Source organism: Augochlora pura, chromosome 11 (genome assembly GCF_028453695.1).
Source record: "Augochlora pura isolate Apur16 chromosome 11, APUR_v2.2.1, whole genome shotgun sequence".
In the NCBI taxonomy this organism is placed as follows: Eukaryota; Metazoa; Arthropoda; class Insecta; order Hymenoptera; family Halictidae; genus Augochlora; species Augochlora pura.
In genome coordinates this window covers 5,985,091-5,998,822 of record NC_135782.1, presented here as the reverse complement: position 1 = coordinate 5,998,822, position 13,732 = coordinate 5,985,091, and the positions used below count along the sequence as shown (strand labels likewise).

The 13,732-nt window shown below is 49.3% G+C and overlaps 1 protein-coding gene across 3 annotated transcripts in view; it reads left to right on the top strand.

Annotated features, from left to right (window-relative positions):
- The window catches only part of LOC144476704 (uncharacterized), a 103,056-nt gene that overhangs the window by 80,684 nt on the left and 8,640 nt on the right, over positions 1-13,732 (top strand). The window contains exons 3-5 of one of the 3 annotated variants that reach the window (XM_078193835.1): positions 2,841-2,933; positions 3,103-3,146; positions 11,941-12,920. In XM_078193835.1, coding sequence (XP_078049961.1) covers positions 2,841-2,933; positions 3,103-3,146; positions 11,941-12,920 — 1,117 coding nt within the window. Of the gene's footprint in view, positions 1-2,840; positions 2,934-3,102; positions 3,147-9,416; positions 12,921-13,732 lie in introns of those variants that run through there. The other 2 variants (XM_078193833.1, XM_078193832.1) reach the window with 2 other exon arrangements.

Below are 13,732 nucleotides of genomic sequence, written 5' to 3'. Positions count from 1 at the left end.
TTCGAATAATATTTAGAAAATATCAGCGACTATAATTTCACTAGCGAATGAACTGGTCAAGACTTTGCACCAAATACGCGGATATAAATCGTCGAGGATACAGTTTGTGGAGCTGTAAATTATGTTTGTTAATCGAATAAAATTATTTAGCACGAGTTTAAAGGCCGTAGCAAGTTCCCAGACGTCTGATAATGATCGAAAGTCGGCTCTCAATCGGTTAGTAACCCGCGGCTGTATAGCGGTCGGTGTTTACTGAAAAATCCGTCTACTTCACATAAACCACCCCCGCGGGATAACGAGGCGATAAATATCGACCCATTACAGTGGCACAGGGTGTTATCGAAAACGCGCGTTAAAGTCACTTCGAGGGTAATAAATTTCCCCGTAATGCACGGGTCAAGGTGAAGTGTCCTATATTTCCAGTCGGCCGCCTGATCATTTTTTAACTGACCTTCCGCGATCCTAGCATTCCGAACGCACTACCCCCCGAACTGAGACGTCAAATCCGATATGGAATTTACTCGACACACACTTAGCATATCTCATCGATATTTCTCAATCTCCAGGAAATAAACAAAATTATAAAAAAGGGCCACCTTTCAATCTATTCTCGACTGAGGGCTTTAGAATTTTCATAGATTCTGGATCAAAGGTAAATCTTTAATCTATTTAATTCGATTAGATATTATTCAGCGTATTTTCATAAATGCTTCTGCAAGGTTCACGAGTAAGAGAATTAAAAATTATATCCCCACTCCTTAAAGTTACCCTAAATATCAGGTCAAGCAATCGTCCACTGCCGAAAGCGGCTACCAGTGCAATTTCGCTCGGACGTTTAATTAAATTAAACCTCGATATGCGAGCTCGCAGGCGCAAATGACAAATGGACGGCTTCCGCGAGCTGTCTCGCAGAAATCGAGGGTCGAAAGGCCACCCCTCCGCCCTTCGGAGTACAGCAGGGCTGCGAGAGCTTTCTCGTGTCCGGCTGTTGCGCCCTCAAATCTTTTCTGTACACACCGACACGCTGGCCAACGTGTTCTGCCACCCTTCGCCACCCCCTTCGCCACCCCCTCACGGCTTTTACTTTGACTTCTCCTCGGGTAATATCGGCCGTGGCACGTCCTGCCCACATTTCGCCAAGCTTTTCTCCCTCTACCATCGAACGTCTCTTTCGCTCCCTTTTACGAAAGAAACTTGTCGACCCTTTTGTGCAACACGAATGGCCGGGATTTGTGTACCGAGAGAACGCTACGGGGGTAAGACCGGCCGGATTTCGGGTGGAGCGATCGCTACACCACTCTTCGTTAACGACTGCCCCGTCCACGCGTGTTTCCGTCGACGTTTATCGTCTGCGAACTACGAGATTGCTATCGAAATCATTTTCCTTTCTTCGGCGGCCTTCGGAGAGGGGTGAGTCTCGATGGCGGAGTTTCCCAATGTTTCTCGATACGGCGTGCATGAAAGAATTAGGTTATTGATCAGTGTTTTGTGTGTGCTGGCAATGGAAGTGGTTCGTGGAGATAGGTGTGTGTCTATGTGCGCGTAAATATTGTTAGCAGATTTTTTAAATACTAAATAGACTAAGAATATTTTTATCTGCGTCTGTAATACAGAATTTTGCAAATAAATTATTTTTGAAATGGTGGTACATATGGATATTATATAGTTAAATATATTTGGAATATTATTTCCATATGTGACTACTATCTCAGAAAAAAATTGATTTATTACATTTCGTATTACATGAGAAGGTAAAAATATTTATAATCGATCTACTATTTCAACAATCTATTTTTCTCCAGTCAGAAAAATATAAGCTTGATTATTCTTCGTCTTTATAATTCATACAGATTTTCATAAGGAATATAAAGCCGGTGACTTGACTGTGTTAAACAACCAAAGGAAAATTACTAATTTATGATGTTATTAAAATTAATTTATACTAGCTAAATTCTGTGAAATGATAGTTAACATTTCAAAAAATTACTACTACGCGTTGAAATGTCAATTACTTATTTTTGATTGCTCGAAATCAATGAACAGTCTCCGCGTCGCCATGAAATGAAATTATTGGAGGCGCAAACGTTTCCGAAACGCGTCGTCCCTGTCAGGCTGTTACGGATCTCTCTCCTTCCCTTTTCACCCTGTTGGCGGTCTCTCTCGCCCGTTGGATTGACACCTATCTCCCTCTGTGGAGCGTTCACCGATCCGCCGTAAAGTCACCCCCAGAGATTTGACTCGGCAGACACCTCCAGAGAGCATTTTCACATTTTTCACCTTCAGCCTCGGTTTTGATATTTACCGAGGGCTACACGCGTGGCAAATCGAAATTCATAGGCACGCCCACGATTCGATTCTCCATGCTCGGAGAGGGAAAAACGGTTTTGGGGTGCGGCCATGGGGAGATTTCGCTGCTCGAAAATGGATACAATCTCCACAGCCTGTGATGGATATTCGGGAATATTGTTCATTTAACGTTATTGTTATTTTAACGGTAATATCAACGACTCGGTAGAAATTTTATAGAAATCAGCAAATTGATTCTAGAAAAGGGTGATTAATAAATCGTTTTTTCAACCCTGTGTTGGGTTTTCTTTATCCGGCGTAGACGTAAAAATATATTTAGTAGACGGACGAAAGCGAGTTTTCTAAAGTACCACGAACATCCTACCACGAGCTGCGAGTCCATTAACCGTTGAACATGATACGGAACTTTATACCTGCCGCGATATCAAGCACAAAAGCTTACATAAAATCAGGCTGACATGACGATGCGTTATGGAACACCGTATCGGCGATCGGTTCGCTTATTCTTCCATCGTTCTTTTTTTTTGCTTCAGGCTGATGTTTTTCTTCGTGGACCAGTAAATAAAAGGCCTCAAAGTGTACGGCGCCGTGGAGAAGACGTTCCGCCCCTTCGAGCTGTGCAGCAGGTAAAAACTAATCACGCCATATCAGCTTTTCTACAAAGTTCTCTTTTAGCTTGAACAAAATAGACTACAAAAATTCGTAAAAATTTCAGCAAAATTAACAGCAAGACTTTTTGCAAGACATTTTATATTTTTTCACCAGTAACTAATAACATTTCTGTCAATGTTCCAGGCTTTCCCGCGTGTTCCAGCCGGGAACACTGGCCGGTCTACAAGGTGAGTTGCGCAAGCTCCTAATTTCTCATATAATTTACGCTTATAATATATTCGAAATATAATATCGCGGCTAGAACATGCTCGATGAAAGCGACACTTGGCAATCGGAGATTCAATCATATCGAACGATAAAACCACCGTCTGAAAGCAGAAATATTTTCTCCAAAAAGAGAAGTATTTTCTCCAAAAAGAGAAATATTTTCTCCAAATAGAGACAGTAAGAAATTCAAACGAAAGTGGACGTGAACTCATGGGAGTGCTTCAAGAAGATCTCGCTGCGCGCCCTGAAAGAAAAGTGTGCACGAGGAAGCGACGCGAATAATTACGAGATGATACAGGACGCATATATTCGCCGATGAACGACAGCAGAAAGAAGTCTCGGGGGTTAATACCGAGACCTGGAAATCTCGAACGAAAAATCCGCCGATAAGCGACCCGTTTCCCGGTTTATACGTACTCGCCGTAAACAGAGGATTGTATACAACTGCGTCGCACTAAAACCCATAGCCACTAAACCGCGCATACTACCTATAAATGGGCGGGTCGCTATAAAGTCCATTCATGATCGCGTCGCCTGTACAACAAACGTCAGGTGGCCCGCGCCTCCCCCGCGATTTATCGCACTCGTGTTCGAGAGGGACTCGTGTGCTTCCTGCCACGGCGATACCACGTGCACGATCGTTCGCCGATCCAACTCATTATCTCAGCGCTAATGAGCGAATTATCGTGCCCATTATTCCGGGAAACGCTAATAAACTCGCGACATATCCAACCGTTATAAGCCAATCTTCTCCAGGCATTCCCTCTAATTTCCTGCTAATTAGCAAACTCTTGTTCGCTGAAATTTGTTCCTGCGACCGTAAACCGTCTAGGAAAAATGCTGATCGATTCCCAGTTTGGTCGGCGGAATCGCTCGTTAATTCCGTGCGCTCCTTCGCCGGTGTTTCCTGCACAATATAGAAAACGATTTTGGATTTTTTAATTTCCGATTTTACTGGCTTTATATTCTAATTAAGATTAAGACTCGGGTTGTAGGGCAATTGTACTGTAATTTCTTATTCGAGATGCACGTTGAGTCATTTGTTGTCGAGTCTGCACGGCGTTGCGATAATTCTATTTATTATATTAGATTTTAAAACCATTTATTTATTGAAACCTAGAATGTCGATTTTTCTAAGTCCAGCTTCCTTTATTCTCCGCTATTTATCGATCAATTAATTTTCACATTCTTACAAATAATCGTCTAAGTCGTTAACAATTTGTATCAAGTTTGCTACAAACTTATTTCTAATTTTCCTGCACAACTCGTTACCCGGGGATCAGTGCCCCGACGAGGAAGTTTGGTTTTCGGCAATAAGGGCCACACGCGGGCAGCGCACGGCCATTAATTCCCCGTTACCCGTTCGGGAACTCGGCTTTTCCAAATTTTCTCATAAGACCGCGATCGTTCGTGGGGCTTCGCGAAACGCTGAAGGCAGCGAGCGAACGATAAAACTTTTCTTCGACGACGCGGGCCGCTCTTCCCTTCCCGATATTCGACGTCGATCGCCCGTTCCGGATTACGAGGAAGGATTCCGCTCATCGATACTCCGCTCCGCGCGGCGTCGCGAGCGGAATCGGCGACCGTCACAGAATTCGGTCGGAAATTTAGCGATCCCATCCCGAGGGAGAGGGACGGATCCTTCTGCTCGGCGCCCGTTATTGCGCCAATAAAAAACCCGTTAATGGATCAATTACACAACACGCGGATCGTTTATATATCGGTCTCAAGTTCAGCCACCTTTCGCCGACGCTATTTATTGCTTGTCGCAAGTCCGCCGCGCGCTCGGCGACGATTTCGCGAAAAAAGGTTCGTTTGCTTCTCGTTGGCGGAGCGATTAAAATAATCGAGGACTGTTGGCAGCTTAGCGTGACGTTCCCTCGATCTCCGACATTTGGGATATTTATTATCCTGGTCGATATCTTGTTGCTTCATCCAGGCAAGAATCCGCGGAACGGTAATAAATTTCCTGGGTTTTTTCTGAATTTTGTTTCTTTCGGAAGAATTTCAACAAAGTATTTAATTTTTCGTGTAGCCAAATATAGATTTGTATACGATATAGTGATAATATTTCATTCAAAGTGGTATCAGAAAAGTAAATCAATTTTAAGAAGTCTAGTCACAGATTATGCATCAAGTTGTGTATACTATCCTGATTTAATTTCCAAACTCTTAACCATTTAATGACACGATTTTAACGCACCGTGGAAAACGCTTTGTACGCGCCGCTTTTTTTCCGACTCGTGGCACAGAGTCCGTGGTCAGAAAACTATCCCAAACCCGAGTCGATCTTTCAAGTACCCCATGAAATACGATGCTCCTCGAGAGGGACCACCCAAAACATTGTCTAGGATTACTTCACAGCGTTAAACGCTTCTAATGGCGTGGGCCAATTGGGTCGCAAGCACTTCGTTTAACGAGCCCAGATCTTTTAACCTGGGTCATAAGAAAATTACTGTCCTGCCGATTGACAGTGCCAACTCTTCGCTGTGTCAACGTCGTTCAATTTTATTATCTGGTCAAATATTTATTCTGTTACACGACAGAAATTGTATCAGGCGTTAACCTTTACTGCAATCTTTTGTCTTGTCTTTCCTTTCGCTAACATTTCGCTTTAGGTCTATGATATTTTGTTGTTCTTCTAAAAAATGACTTTATAGTTTCCCTAAACGATTGACGAAGGACTTGGAATTTTATCACAAACCATAGAAGCGTAATATATCAATGCTCCACGGTTTTCCAAAATTCCACCCCTTGCCCTCAGTTTAGGTTTATTATGACGGACAGTAATTCTTCACCAATTCTGAAAATTATTTTTTATTACATTACATTCAAAAAAGCTAAATTCTACCGGTACGTTTCACATTCAAAAAAGTTCTAATATCATCCATTACAATAAATTCTAACTTTCTAGTTTCGGTTCAATTAATTAAATTGCTTTAAATTGCTAAATTTTGTGGAACTTCTACTTTTACTTTACTTTTTAATCTCAAATCCGAGGGAATGACAGCGCGAACGTAATGAGTGCCCCATAGATAAGACCTATCCCCGGGCACCAGCTGATTCGAATACGCGTCGGCGTCGATTAAGAGAGGTGCGAGGTCCCGCGCGTGGCGCGATCTAGTGGCGCGCGCCCGCCTGATGGACAGATGGAAGGCGTATGTGCCACCGGAGTTGTTGTCAGACCGTTTTACTTTACTGCCCCATAAAAGTACCGAGATTTAGACTGCAATACTGCCATGACGTATTGCCGGAGTTCCGCGCGGCCGTGCACGTGTAGGGAACGGGAACGCCGGCTGTGTGCGTGCACGCACGCATCGCGAAGAGATCGTACGCGCCGCGAGACATCATCCATTCTTCTCTTTCTCGCGACGAATGCGTTTATCTGCTCGTTCATCCTGCAATTGTCCATTCATTCTCTTCCGCGTCGTACGATACCCCGGTTAGATCTATGGATCTTTGACCGTTGCCTCTTCCTTCGATATTTCGGCTTCGAGTTTTGGAGCTGTAGTCAGGCGATTGGAGCTTGGATAGGATTGGTACCTAGTTGGTGACGTTTAGGATCATTTTCGTTGATTAATTTTCTATAAAAATTGTTTTGTAAATACTAATAATATTTTTTGTTACTTTATACGACGAAGATTAGTTTTTGGATAAGTGATTTAGTACCTGCTAGATCAGGGCACGGAATTAAGCGGCACGTAACGCGAGGATCGCGAGGACTACGCCTCCTGGCTCTCATTGCGATAGTCAATTTTCTGACCTAGATGTTCATTGGTCAATTTTGTATAAAAATTTGTAGTTTATTTTTATTTAAATCCTGAACATATTATGGCAGAGTATCGAAATATTTGCCGATACCTTGCACTCGAACGATGGCGATAATAATAGCTTCGACAGCTGTTTAAATATCGCGTTAATTTTCGAAGGAAATTCCTCGAAAGCGATACTAAGTTTATCGAAGTTAGAGTTTTTGTCTGAGAACGCTCGGAGTCACGACCCCCGGTCGAAAACACTTCGAACCGGCGACCGTTGAGACTCGGCGACCTCGGAAACATCGAACGATAATAGAGACGAAATCGAAATCGAAATCGGAACGTTACACAGAGGACAAAGCAAATTTTAACGGTCTTCAAGACCCTATCACGCTCTCCTATACCTCAGTACCGACAATCCGTCAGAGTCACGGTTAGCCGATCTCCTAACAACAGCAGTCCCAAAAAGACAAGACTCTGCCACTGCCTATGATAATTCGAACGACACACTAAAGATTCATTGTGGCGAGTACGTGTTGCCAGAGGTGCGCTATGCAGAAACGATCTCCAGAAGGACTTTCGTCGGGAAATAGCGCCCGGACGAATTCGACGGGACACGCCAGCGCAATTAGACCGGGCTCGAAAGACGGCGGTTACGGTTCCGTCGCGGAGACACCGTTCTAGACAAATAATTCAATAACGATAACAGGTAGCCGTTATTCGCCGAGATAATGGTGGTCGTAAAAGGTGCGCCGCAAACAGGACAGACGCGTTTAAGCGACGAAACACCGGCCGGCACTCCGCAGGCCCGCACCACCGAGGGCAAAAGCCGGCGGGGAAGATGGACTCTCCAGGGAGACGAGAAAGAAGCGAGTCGCGAGAGCAATTAGCGTTTCATGGGCGCCGATAAATTTCTCGGTTAATTGACCGCGTGCCTCGCAAGGGTGAATCGCCCGGGAAAAAAGCGCGACGGCGGTGGCTACTGACGCGAAAGCTCCGCCGTGCGCGCGAGAAGACGCCGCGACGCGAAGGACACAAAGAACTCTATGTCGATGGAAAGAGGACGTTCGTTGCACCTGCTGCTATTGCCGGCTCGGTGCGATTCCATCGCGTCGATTCCCGCTTTTTTGACCTCGTTTGTTCGAGCGATTTTATGCAGGTTTTAGCGAATTGGAAAATGATCGTTTGTGGAGGATCGACCCTTTATTTAGGCTTTTTAGATTGTCGAGGGCATGAGCTGGAAAACAAGGATATAATATTTAGAAATGTTGTGAAAAATTGATCAAGTAATGTTAGATATTTTATCTGAGGCTTATATGTTCCAAAGAAGTTGGAGGATATTCGCAGTTGATGCAACGAAGATTTTGTTGAAAAGCCCGAGGGTGCTAATCTTGTCGAATTTTACCCTTCATCGATGTTACATTTTCTGCAGAAAGCTTTCAAGCTATAATTAGACCGCGTATTATACGCATTTGTTAAAGGAACTAAAAGTGTTGAAGTATTAATTTGAATTTATTAAAATAATTAATCCACCAATTGCTGCCATCGTGGATTTTGCGTTCAGAATATTTAAAATTCGACGTCTGAAATATTCTTTCAATTTAGGTTCCTTTTCCTATTTTTTGTTAAGTAAAATATTCAAAACTTGTGCTTCGCTCCAATGTCTTGCAATTGTTACCAATTATTCTTGTTTTGAATGAAGGGAATTATTAAGATATACGATTTGATCACTAATTAACACAGCGAACATCTCAACGAATAGGAGATAAATGTAAAAGGAGATCTATCAAAAACGAAAACGATCTATCAGAGCTTGAATCCTCGACATCCTCGATCCAAGAAACTAGCCAACATCAAGTTGGCGCAAAATCATACTCGATACCCTAGTATACAGATAAAAATCTGAAAGGTAGAAAGGGTTGAAACGACAGAGGATGTAGAAAAGGCGTAGTAGTTCGGTCCAGGTGGACTCCATCTGCAGGTCCTGCGGCAGGACTCCAATGGCGCGAAACCGGCGATCCTGTGCCTATCTCCGAGCAGCGTGTATCGGGCGATAGAGCGAGAAGGAGGCCTCCTGGCACCTGCGATTGCTGCGTTGGCCCGTTGGCATCGGGGTCATAGGGTTTCCCTTTCGTTCCGACAAAACGTACCGTTTCGGGAAAAGGAACGAGCGCTGGCAGGACGTTGGTCAGCAGCCTTCGTAGGAGGTTTCGGGCTGCGTGTAGTATATGCGTGACTCGCGTTGCGTTCGTGGGTTCTCTCTGGTCTCGCGTCACGGAAAGAGAGAGAGAGGGGCAGATTAGAAGTTTGTCGGCGAGGGGACGCGCAGGGGAGAGGAGAGGCCGAGCCGAGTTGGAAGGGGGAAGAGAGAGACGTGTCCGTGGAGGGTTTGGTTGGCAAACGATCCGAGAGATCGCGCCCGAGTCGCGTTCAGCCCGTTTGCGCGTCCGAGCCGCGGGCAGAGCTCTCAGTTGACGCTCAGTTCGGCTCAGCGAGGCCAGAGAGAAGAAAGGGAGTCTTTTCGTGTGTGTAAACATCGCGCGTGTGTGTACCGCGGCAGCCACGGGGACCGACTGGGCCTCTCTCTACCTGAGGAACCTCTCGGGCCGCGCTCTCCTGGGGTCCGCTACCTGACTTTCGGGGACCGGGCCTAGCAAAAAAAAAGACGGGAAAGAAAACGGGACAGGACGGTGGCCCGCCGAGGGATATCTCTGGCCACGTCCGACCACGAACGGAACGTTTCTCCTGGCCCGCCGCGCGACCGGCCCGCGATGCTGTTGCAACCCTCTTGGGACAACCCGCCCCCCGGCCAGCAAAAGGATTAATCGGGAAAAGAGGAAGATTCGTTCGAGGAGCGGATAGGATAGTTTGATCGCGGGCGCACGGTTCTCTCGTCCTCTTGACCGAGAGTGAGCAGAACTGGTGAGAGCGAGTGCGGATCTACGAAACGTGTCGCGTGTGCATCCAGCGAAAGTTATGAGCAGGGTGACAGTTTCCGTCGTCGGGGCAGCTGGCGGGACGACATGCAGCTGGAGCATGACCCGGCCCGGGACGACGACACGAAGATCGGAGCACTGAGAGAGAGAGGAACGTGGTCGTACTTGTGCGTACACGACGGGACGCGTTCGATCCTCTCCTCGAATGCCAGGCCGCCTCGATTGCCAAGTGTTCACGAGACATGTTCTAGCCGCGTACCGTTCGCCGCCGATCTGTCCGCTCCGCCGTGGCCCGAGGACCGCGTAATTGACTTCTCCGACTCGACCGGATACATAGATAGTTAATTGTTAACCGAACGGAGACCGTAGCCGCTAACAACCCTCGCGCGAAGGGTGTCTCAACGACTGTTAACTAAAGGGTGCTGTGTCGTTTTTGTTTTGATTTGTTCCAACCTATTGTCCATCTCTCGCCTTGCGCCACCGTTCCGGGACCTGTCCTGCTCTCCATATCGTCGCTGGGAATCGCCTGGAATCGCTGGAAATCGCCTGGAATCGCTGTTGGACGACCCATCGACCACGTTCCCGCACGTGGCCCATCAACCTCGATCAACCTCGGTCGTCGTCTTGGACGTTTGTCGCGTTGGTGGTGGTGGTGGTGGTGGTGGTGGTGGTGCATGGACCTTTTCTCGACGGATTTGCTACGCATTTTATCGCGCCCCTGGGCGTCTTCGTCTCCCTCTCTCACGGTTCCTCATTTCTCTCGCTCCCTCTCTCACTCACCAACGTTCGTCGGATCCTTCTTTCTCTTTCTCCGTTTCACTCGAACGGTCCTCGTCCGCCGCCTTTCTCCGTCTCTCCAACGGATCCTCGCTCTCTGTCGGTCTGTCGGTGCCGTCTCCCTCCACCCCCTGCTCACCTACCCCTCCACCTGTCTGACGCGCCGCTGCACACCCTCTCCTCCCTCCGCCAACCCTGCTCGCACGGTCTCGCACCCGTACGATTTTCCCTATCCCCACTTTCCGCGGGCCTCCTCCTGCCTTCCGCACGCGTTTTCTTTATTTATTCCGCGATTCCACGGAGCAACGCTTGATCGCTGCTTCTCGTGTACGATGATTCTTCCCGCGTTCCTCCTTTCCACGACGTTTTGAAATTGCCTCGCGCCTCGTCTCGTCTCGTCTCGGTCTCGACCTGTCTGGTCCGGTCTCTCGCGGGTATTTTGATACCGCGAATCCGCTTCTGTCTCGTCGCGACGACCGGCCTCGTAAACTCAACGATAAAAACTGTCGTTTAACGCGATCCCTCTCCCTCCGCCCACGCTCGATTACTCTCTCTTTCTCTCTCTCTCTATATATATATCTATCTCCCTTTTTTTCTCTCTTTCTCCATCTCCCTTGCTACCGCGGCCCTGTTTTCGTTTCTCCCTCTCTTCCTCCGCTCCTCCGTGCGTGGCGCCCCGTCACCTCGGCTATCTCACCTTGCCTGCTCCCGCTCGTCCTTGGACTCGCGTACACGCGGCGCGCGCCGGTTGAACGCAATCGCTCGATCGCCGAACAACGCGATGCGATCGTGGCTCCCGGTTGACTGGTGATCCTCGCGCGTATCGTCTCGACGTACACACACACACACCCACACATACACGCGCACGCACACGTCCGTTCTCTCTCATTCCATCTTTCACAACCCTTTTCCACACGCTCGCCCTGTCTGTCACGACCGTCGATCGCCGCCACCGATCCTCGCCACCGATCGATCACCTTCGATCGGCCACGGAACCATCGTCGTCGTCATCGTCGTCGTCGCCGCCTATTAACGCCGACATCACCGCCTTGCCGGGCGTCGTCGTTATAACACCGGCAATCAACTGTCACCATCTGCACCATCGCCGATCACGTGGCTTGCTCGACGGCGACGCTGTACGACAATGTTCACGCCGCGCCGCTGTGCGGCTCCGGCGTGGGCCACCCTGGCTCCGTCACGCCGATGGGGACAGCCACCGGAGCGGGGAATTCCACCGGGGTGAACTGGTGGCTGCCCATGATGAACGGATCGCTCTACGAGGACAGCCCGCCACAGGTACCACCGACTGCCTCCAGCCTCGTCTCGATCCAGCAACAACAACAGCAACAACAGGCCACGTCGACGCCAGGCTCGCACCAGCAAGCCACGACACCGACGTCGCCCGCCGTGCCAGCCTCCTCGGCCTCGACAGCACCCCCGGCACCGACAGCCAGCGCCAGCTCGACCTCGCCGAGCGCCTCGTCGGTCGCGAGCAACAGCGCGCCGGGTCCTCTCCATATTCCCGCGAAAAGGCTGACCGCGACGCCGGCCGCATCCTCCTACGGCGAGGTCGGCTGCGTCGAGTCATCGGGCGCGCCCGCCGCTGGACCAGCGGGCGTCATTCGTCATTCCCACTCGTCCTCGGCGGGCTCCCAAGGCGGCTGGAGCTACAGCCCCCATCACCCGCAGGACTCGCACTACTCGTCCGCCGCGGCCGCGGGTGACTCGTTGAACCATCATCAGGCGTACGGGGGCAACAATCCCCCGACCTACTACAACCTGGCGGCCGACCCGACCTCCACCTCCGGCTCCGCCAGGGACAACCGGAAGGCGGCCGGCTCCCTCAGCTTTTGGTCGCCGGCCGCGGCCACCGCGGGCTCCGCGGCCTCCGTCGCCTCCCCGACCGACTACAAGTCCTACAACTCGGCCGGCGCGGCCACCACCAGCTCCTCCACCGGGGGCTCGTCCTCCGTGGCGTCCGGCGCCACCGACTCCGGCGTCTCCTCCTGCCATCAGAGCTTCTCCCAGAGCTGGTGCAACTATGCGCCCTACTCCTCCGCCAGGCATCACACGGTCGACACGGCCGGCCATCATCATCCGCACTCGCCCGCTGGCGTCCCTTATCTGACGCCGTCCGCGGCGGACGACCGGGGTAGGGTCGCCGCCGCCATGGTCGCCGAGGGCGCGTTCCCTCACGACGGATACGGGGGACTCAGGAATTACGGGGCACCCGAACCCGTCACATCTAGCCCGTACCCACCACCAGGTAAGCATCAACTCCGGCCTTGATTACTCTTTCTTTCAGATCACCAGGTCACGGTACAGTATCGGCTAATTCTTAACAAGTCAGGGCACGGTTAAGTAGCGATTTGTTAAAGTTAAGAGGTCGCGTAACGTTTTCGCTGCTACCAAGCTGTACTCTCTTCCCTCAGGGGGTTTGCATCTTTCTCAGCTTCGTTGCGCGTTATTCTCCAGGGGATTCCATTGGCACTGAGAAGATGGTGAGCCTTTGTATTCAGTCGTTACAGCTAACTTTATTCGCGAAGATAGCTTTCGAGCGAAGGCAAAGGGTCATGTGATCGATATCGTGTCTATATATTTTGCGTATATTTTATATTAATGTATTAAAATCAAGGGGTTGCGCAAGAGGTTGAGAACATTGCAAAGACAGTTGTCAGGAACTGGTAGCAGCGAAAGTGTAAGGATCGTGCTCCGAATCAATTAGGAACTGGGCCCGGAACAAACGGCGACCTAGCAGGGGAATGTGAAAAACTTCCGGCGAAACTGGCCCCCGTCGCATAAACGGGTCGTCGAGTCATCGTTCATTCACGTATTTGGTCATTCTCTTTTGTCCCCACTCGGCGTCCTTTTCTCGGCTCTCCCTGGAACCCATGAAACGTCGCATGAGCAACAACGAACGCCGCCGGGTTTATTGGCGGCCGTAACTCGTAAACTCTGGCGTGCGCCTCCGATCAGCTGATCCGTTCCATGACCCCCGCACGGCCGCGGCCGTTCAGTCTTCTCTCCTACTAACGGCCGTTCTCGCTTTCCTCCTCCCTGTTGTCGTCTGCTTCGTGT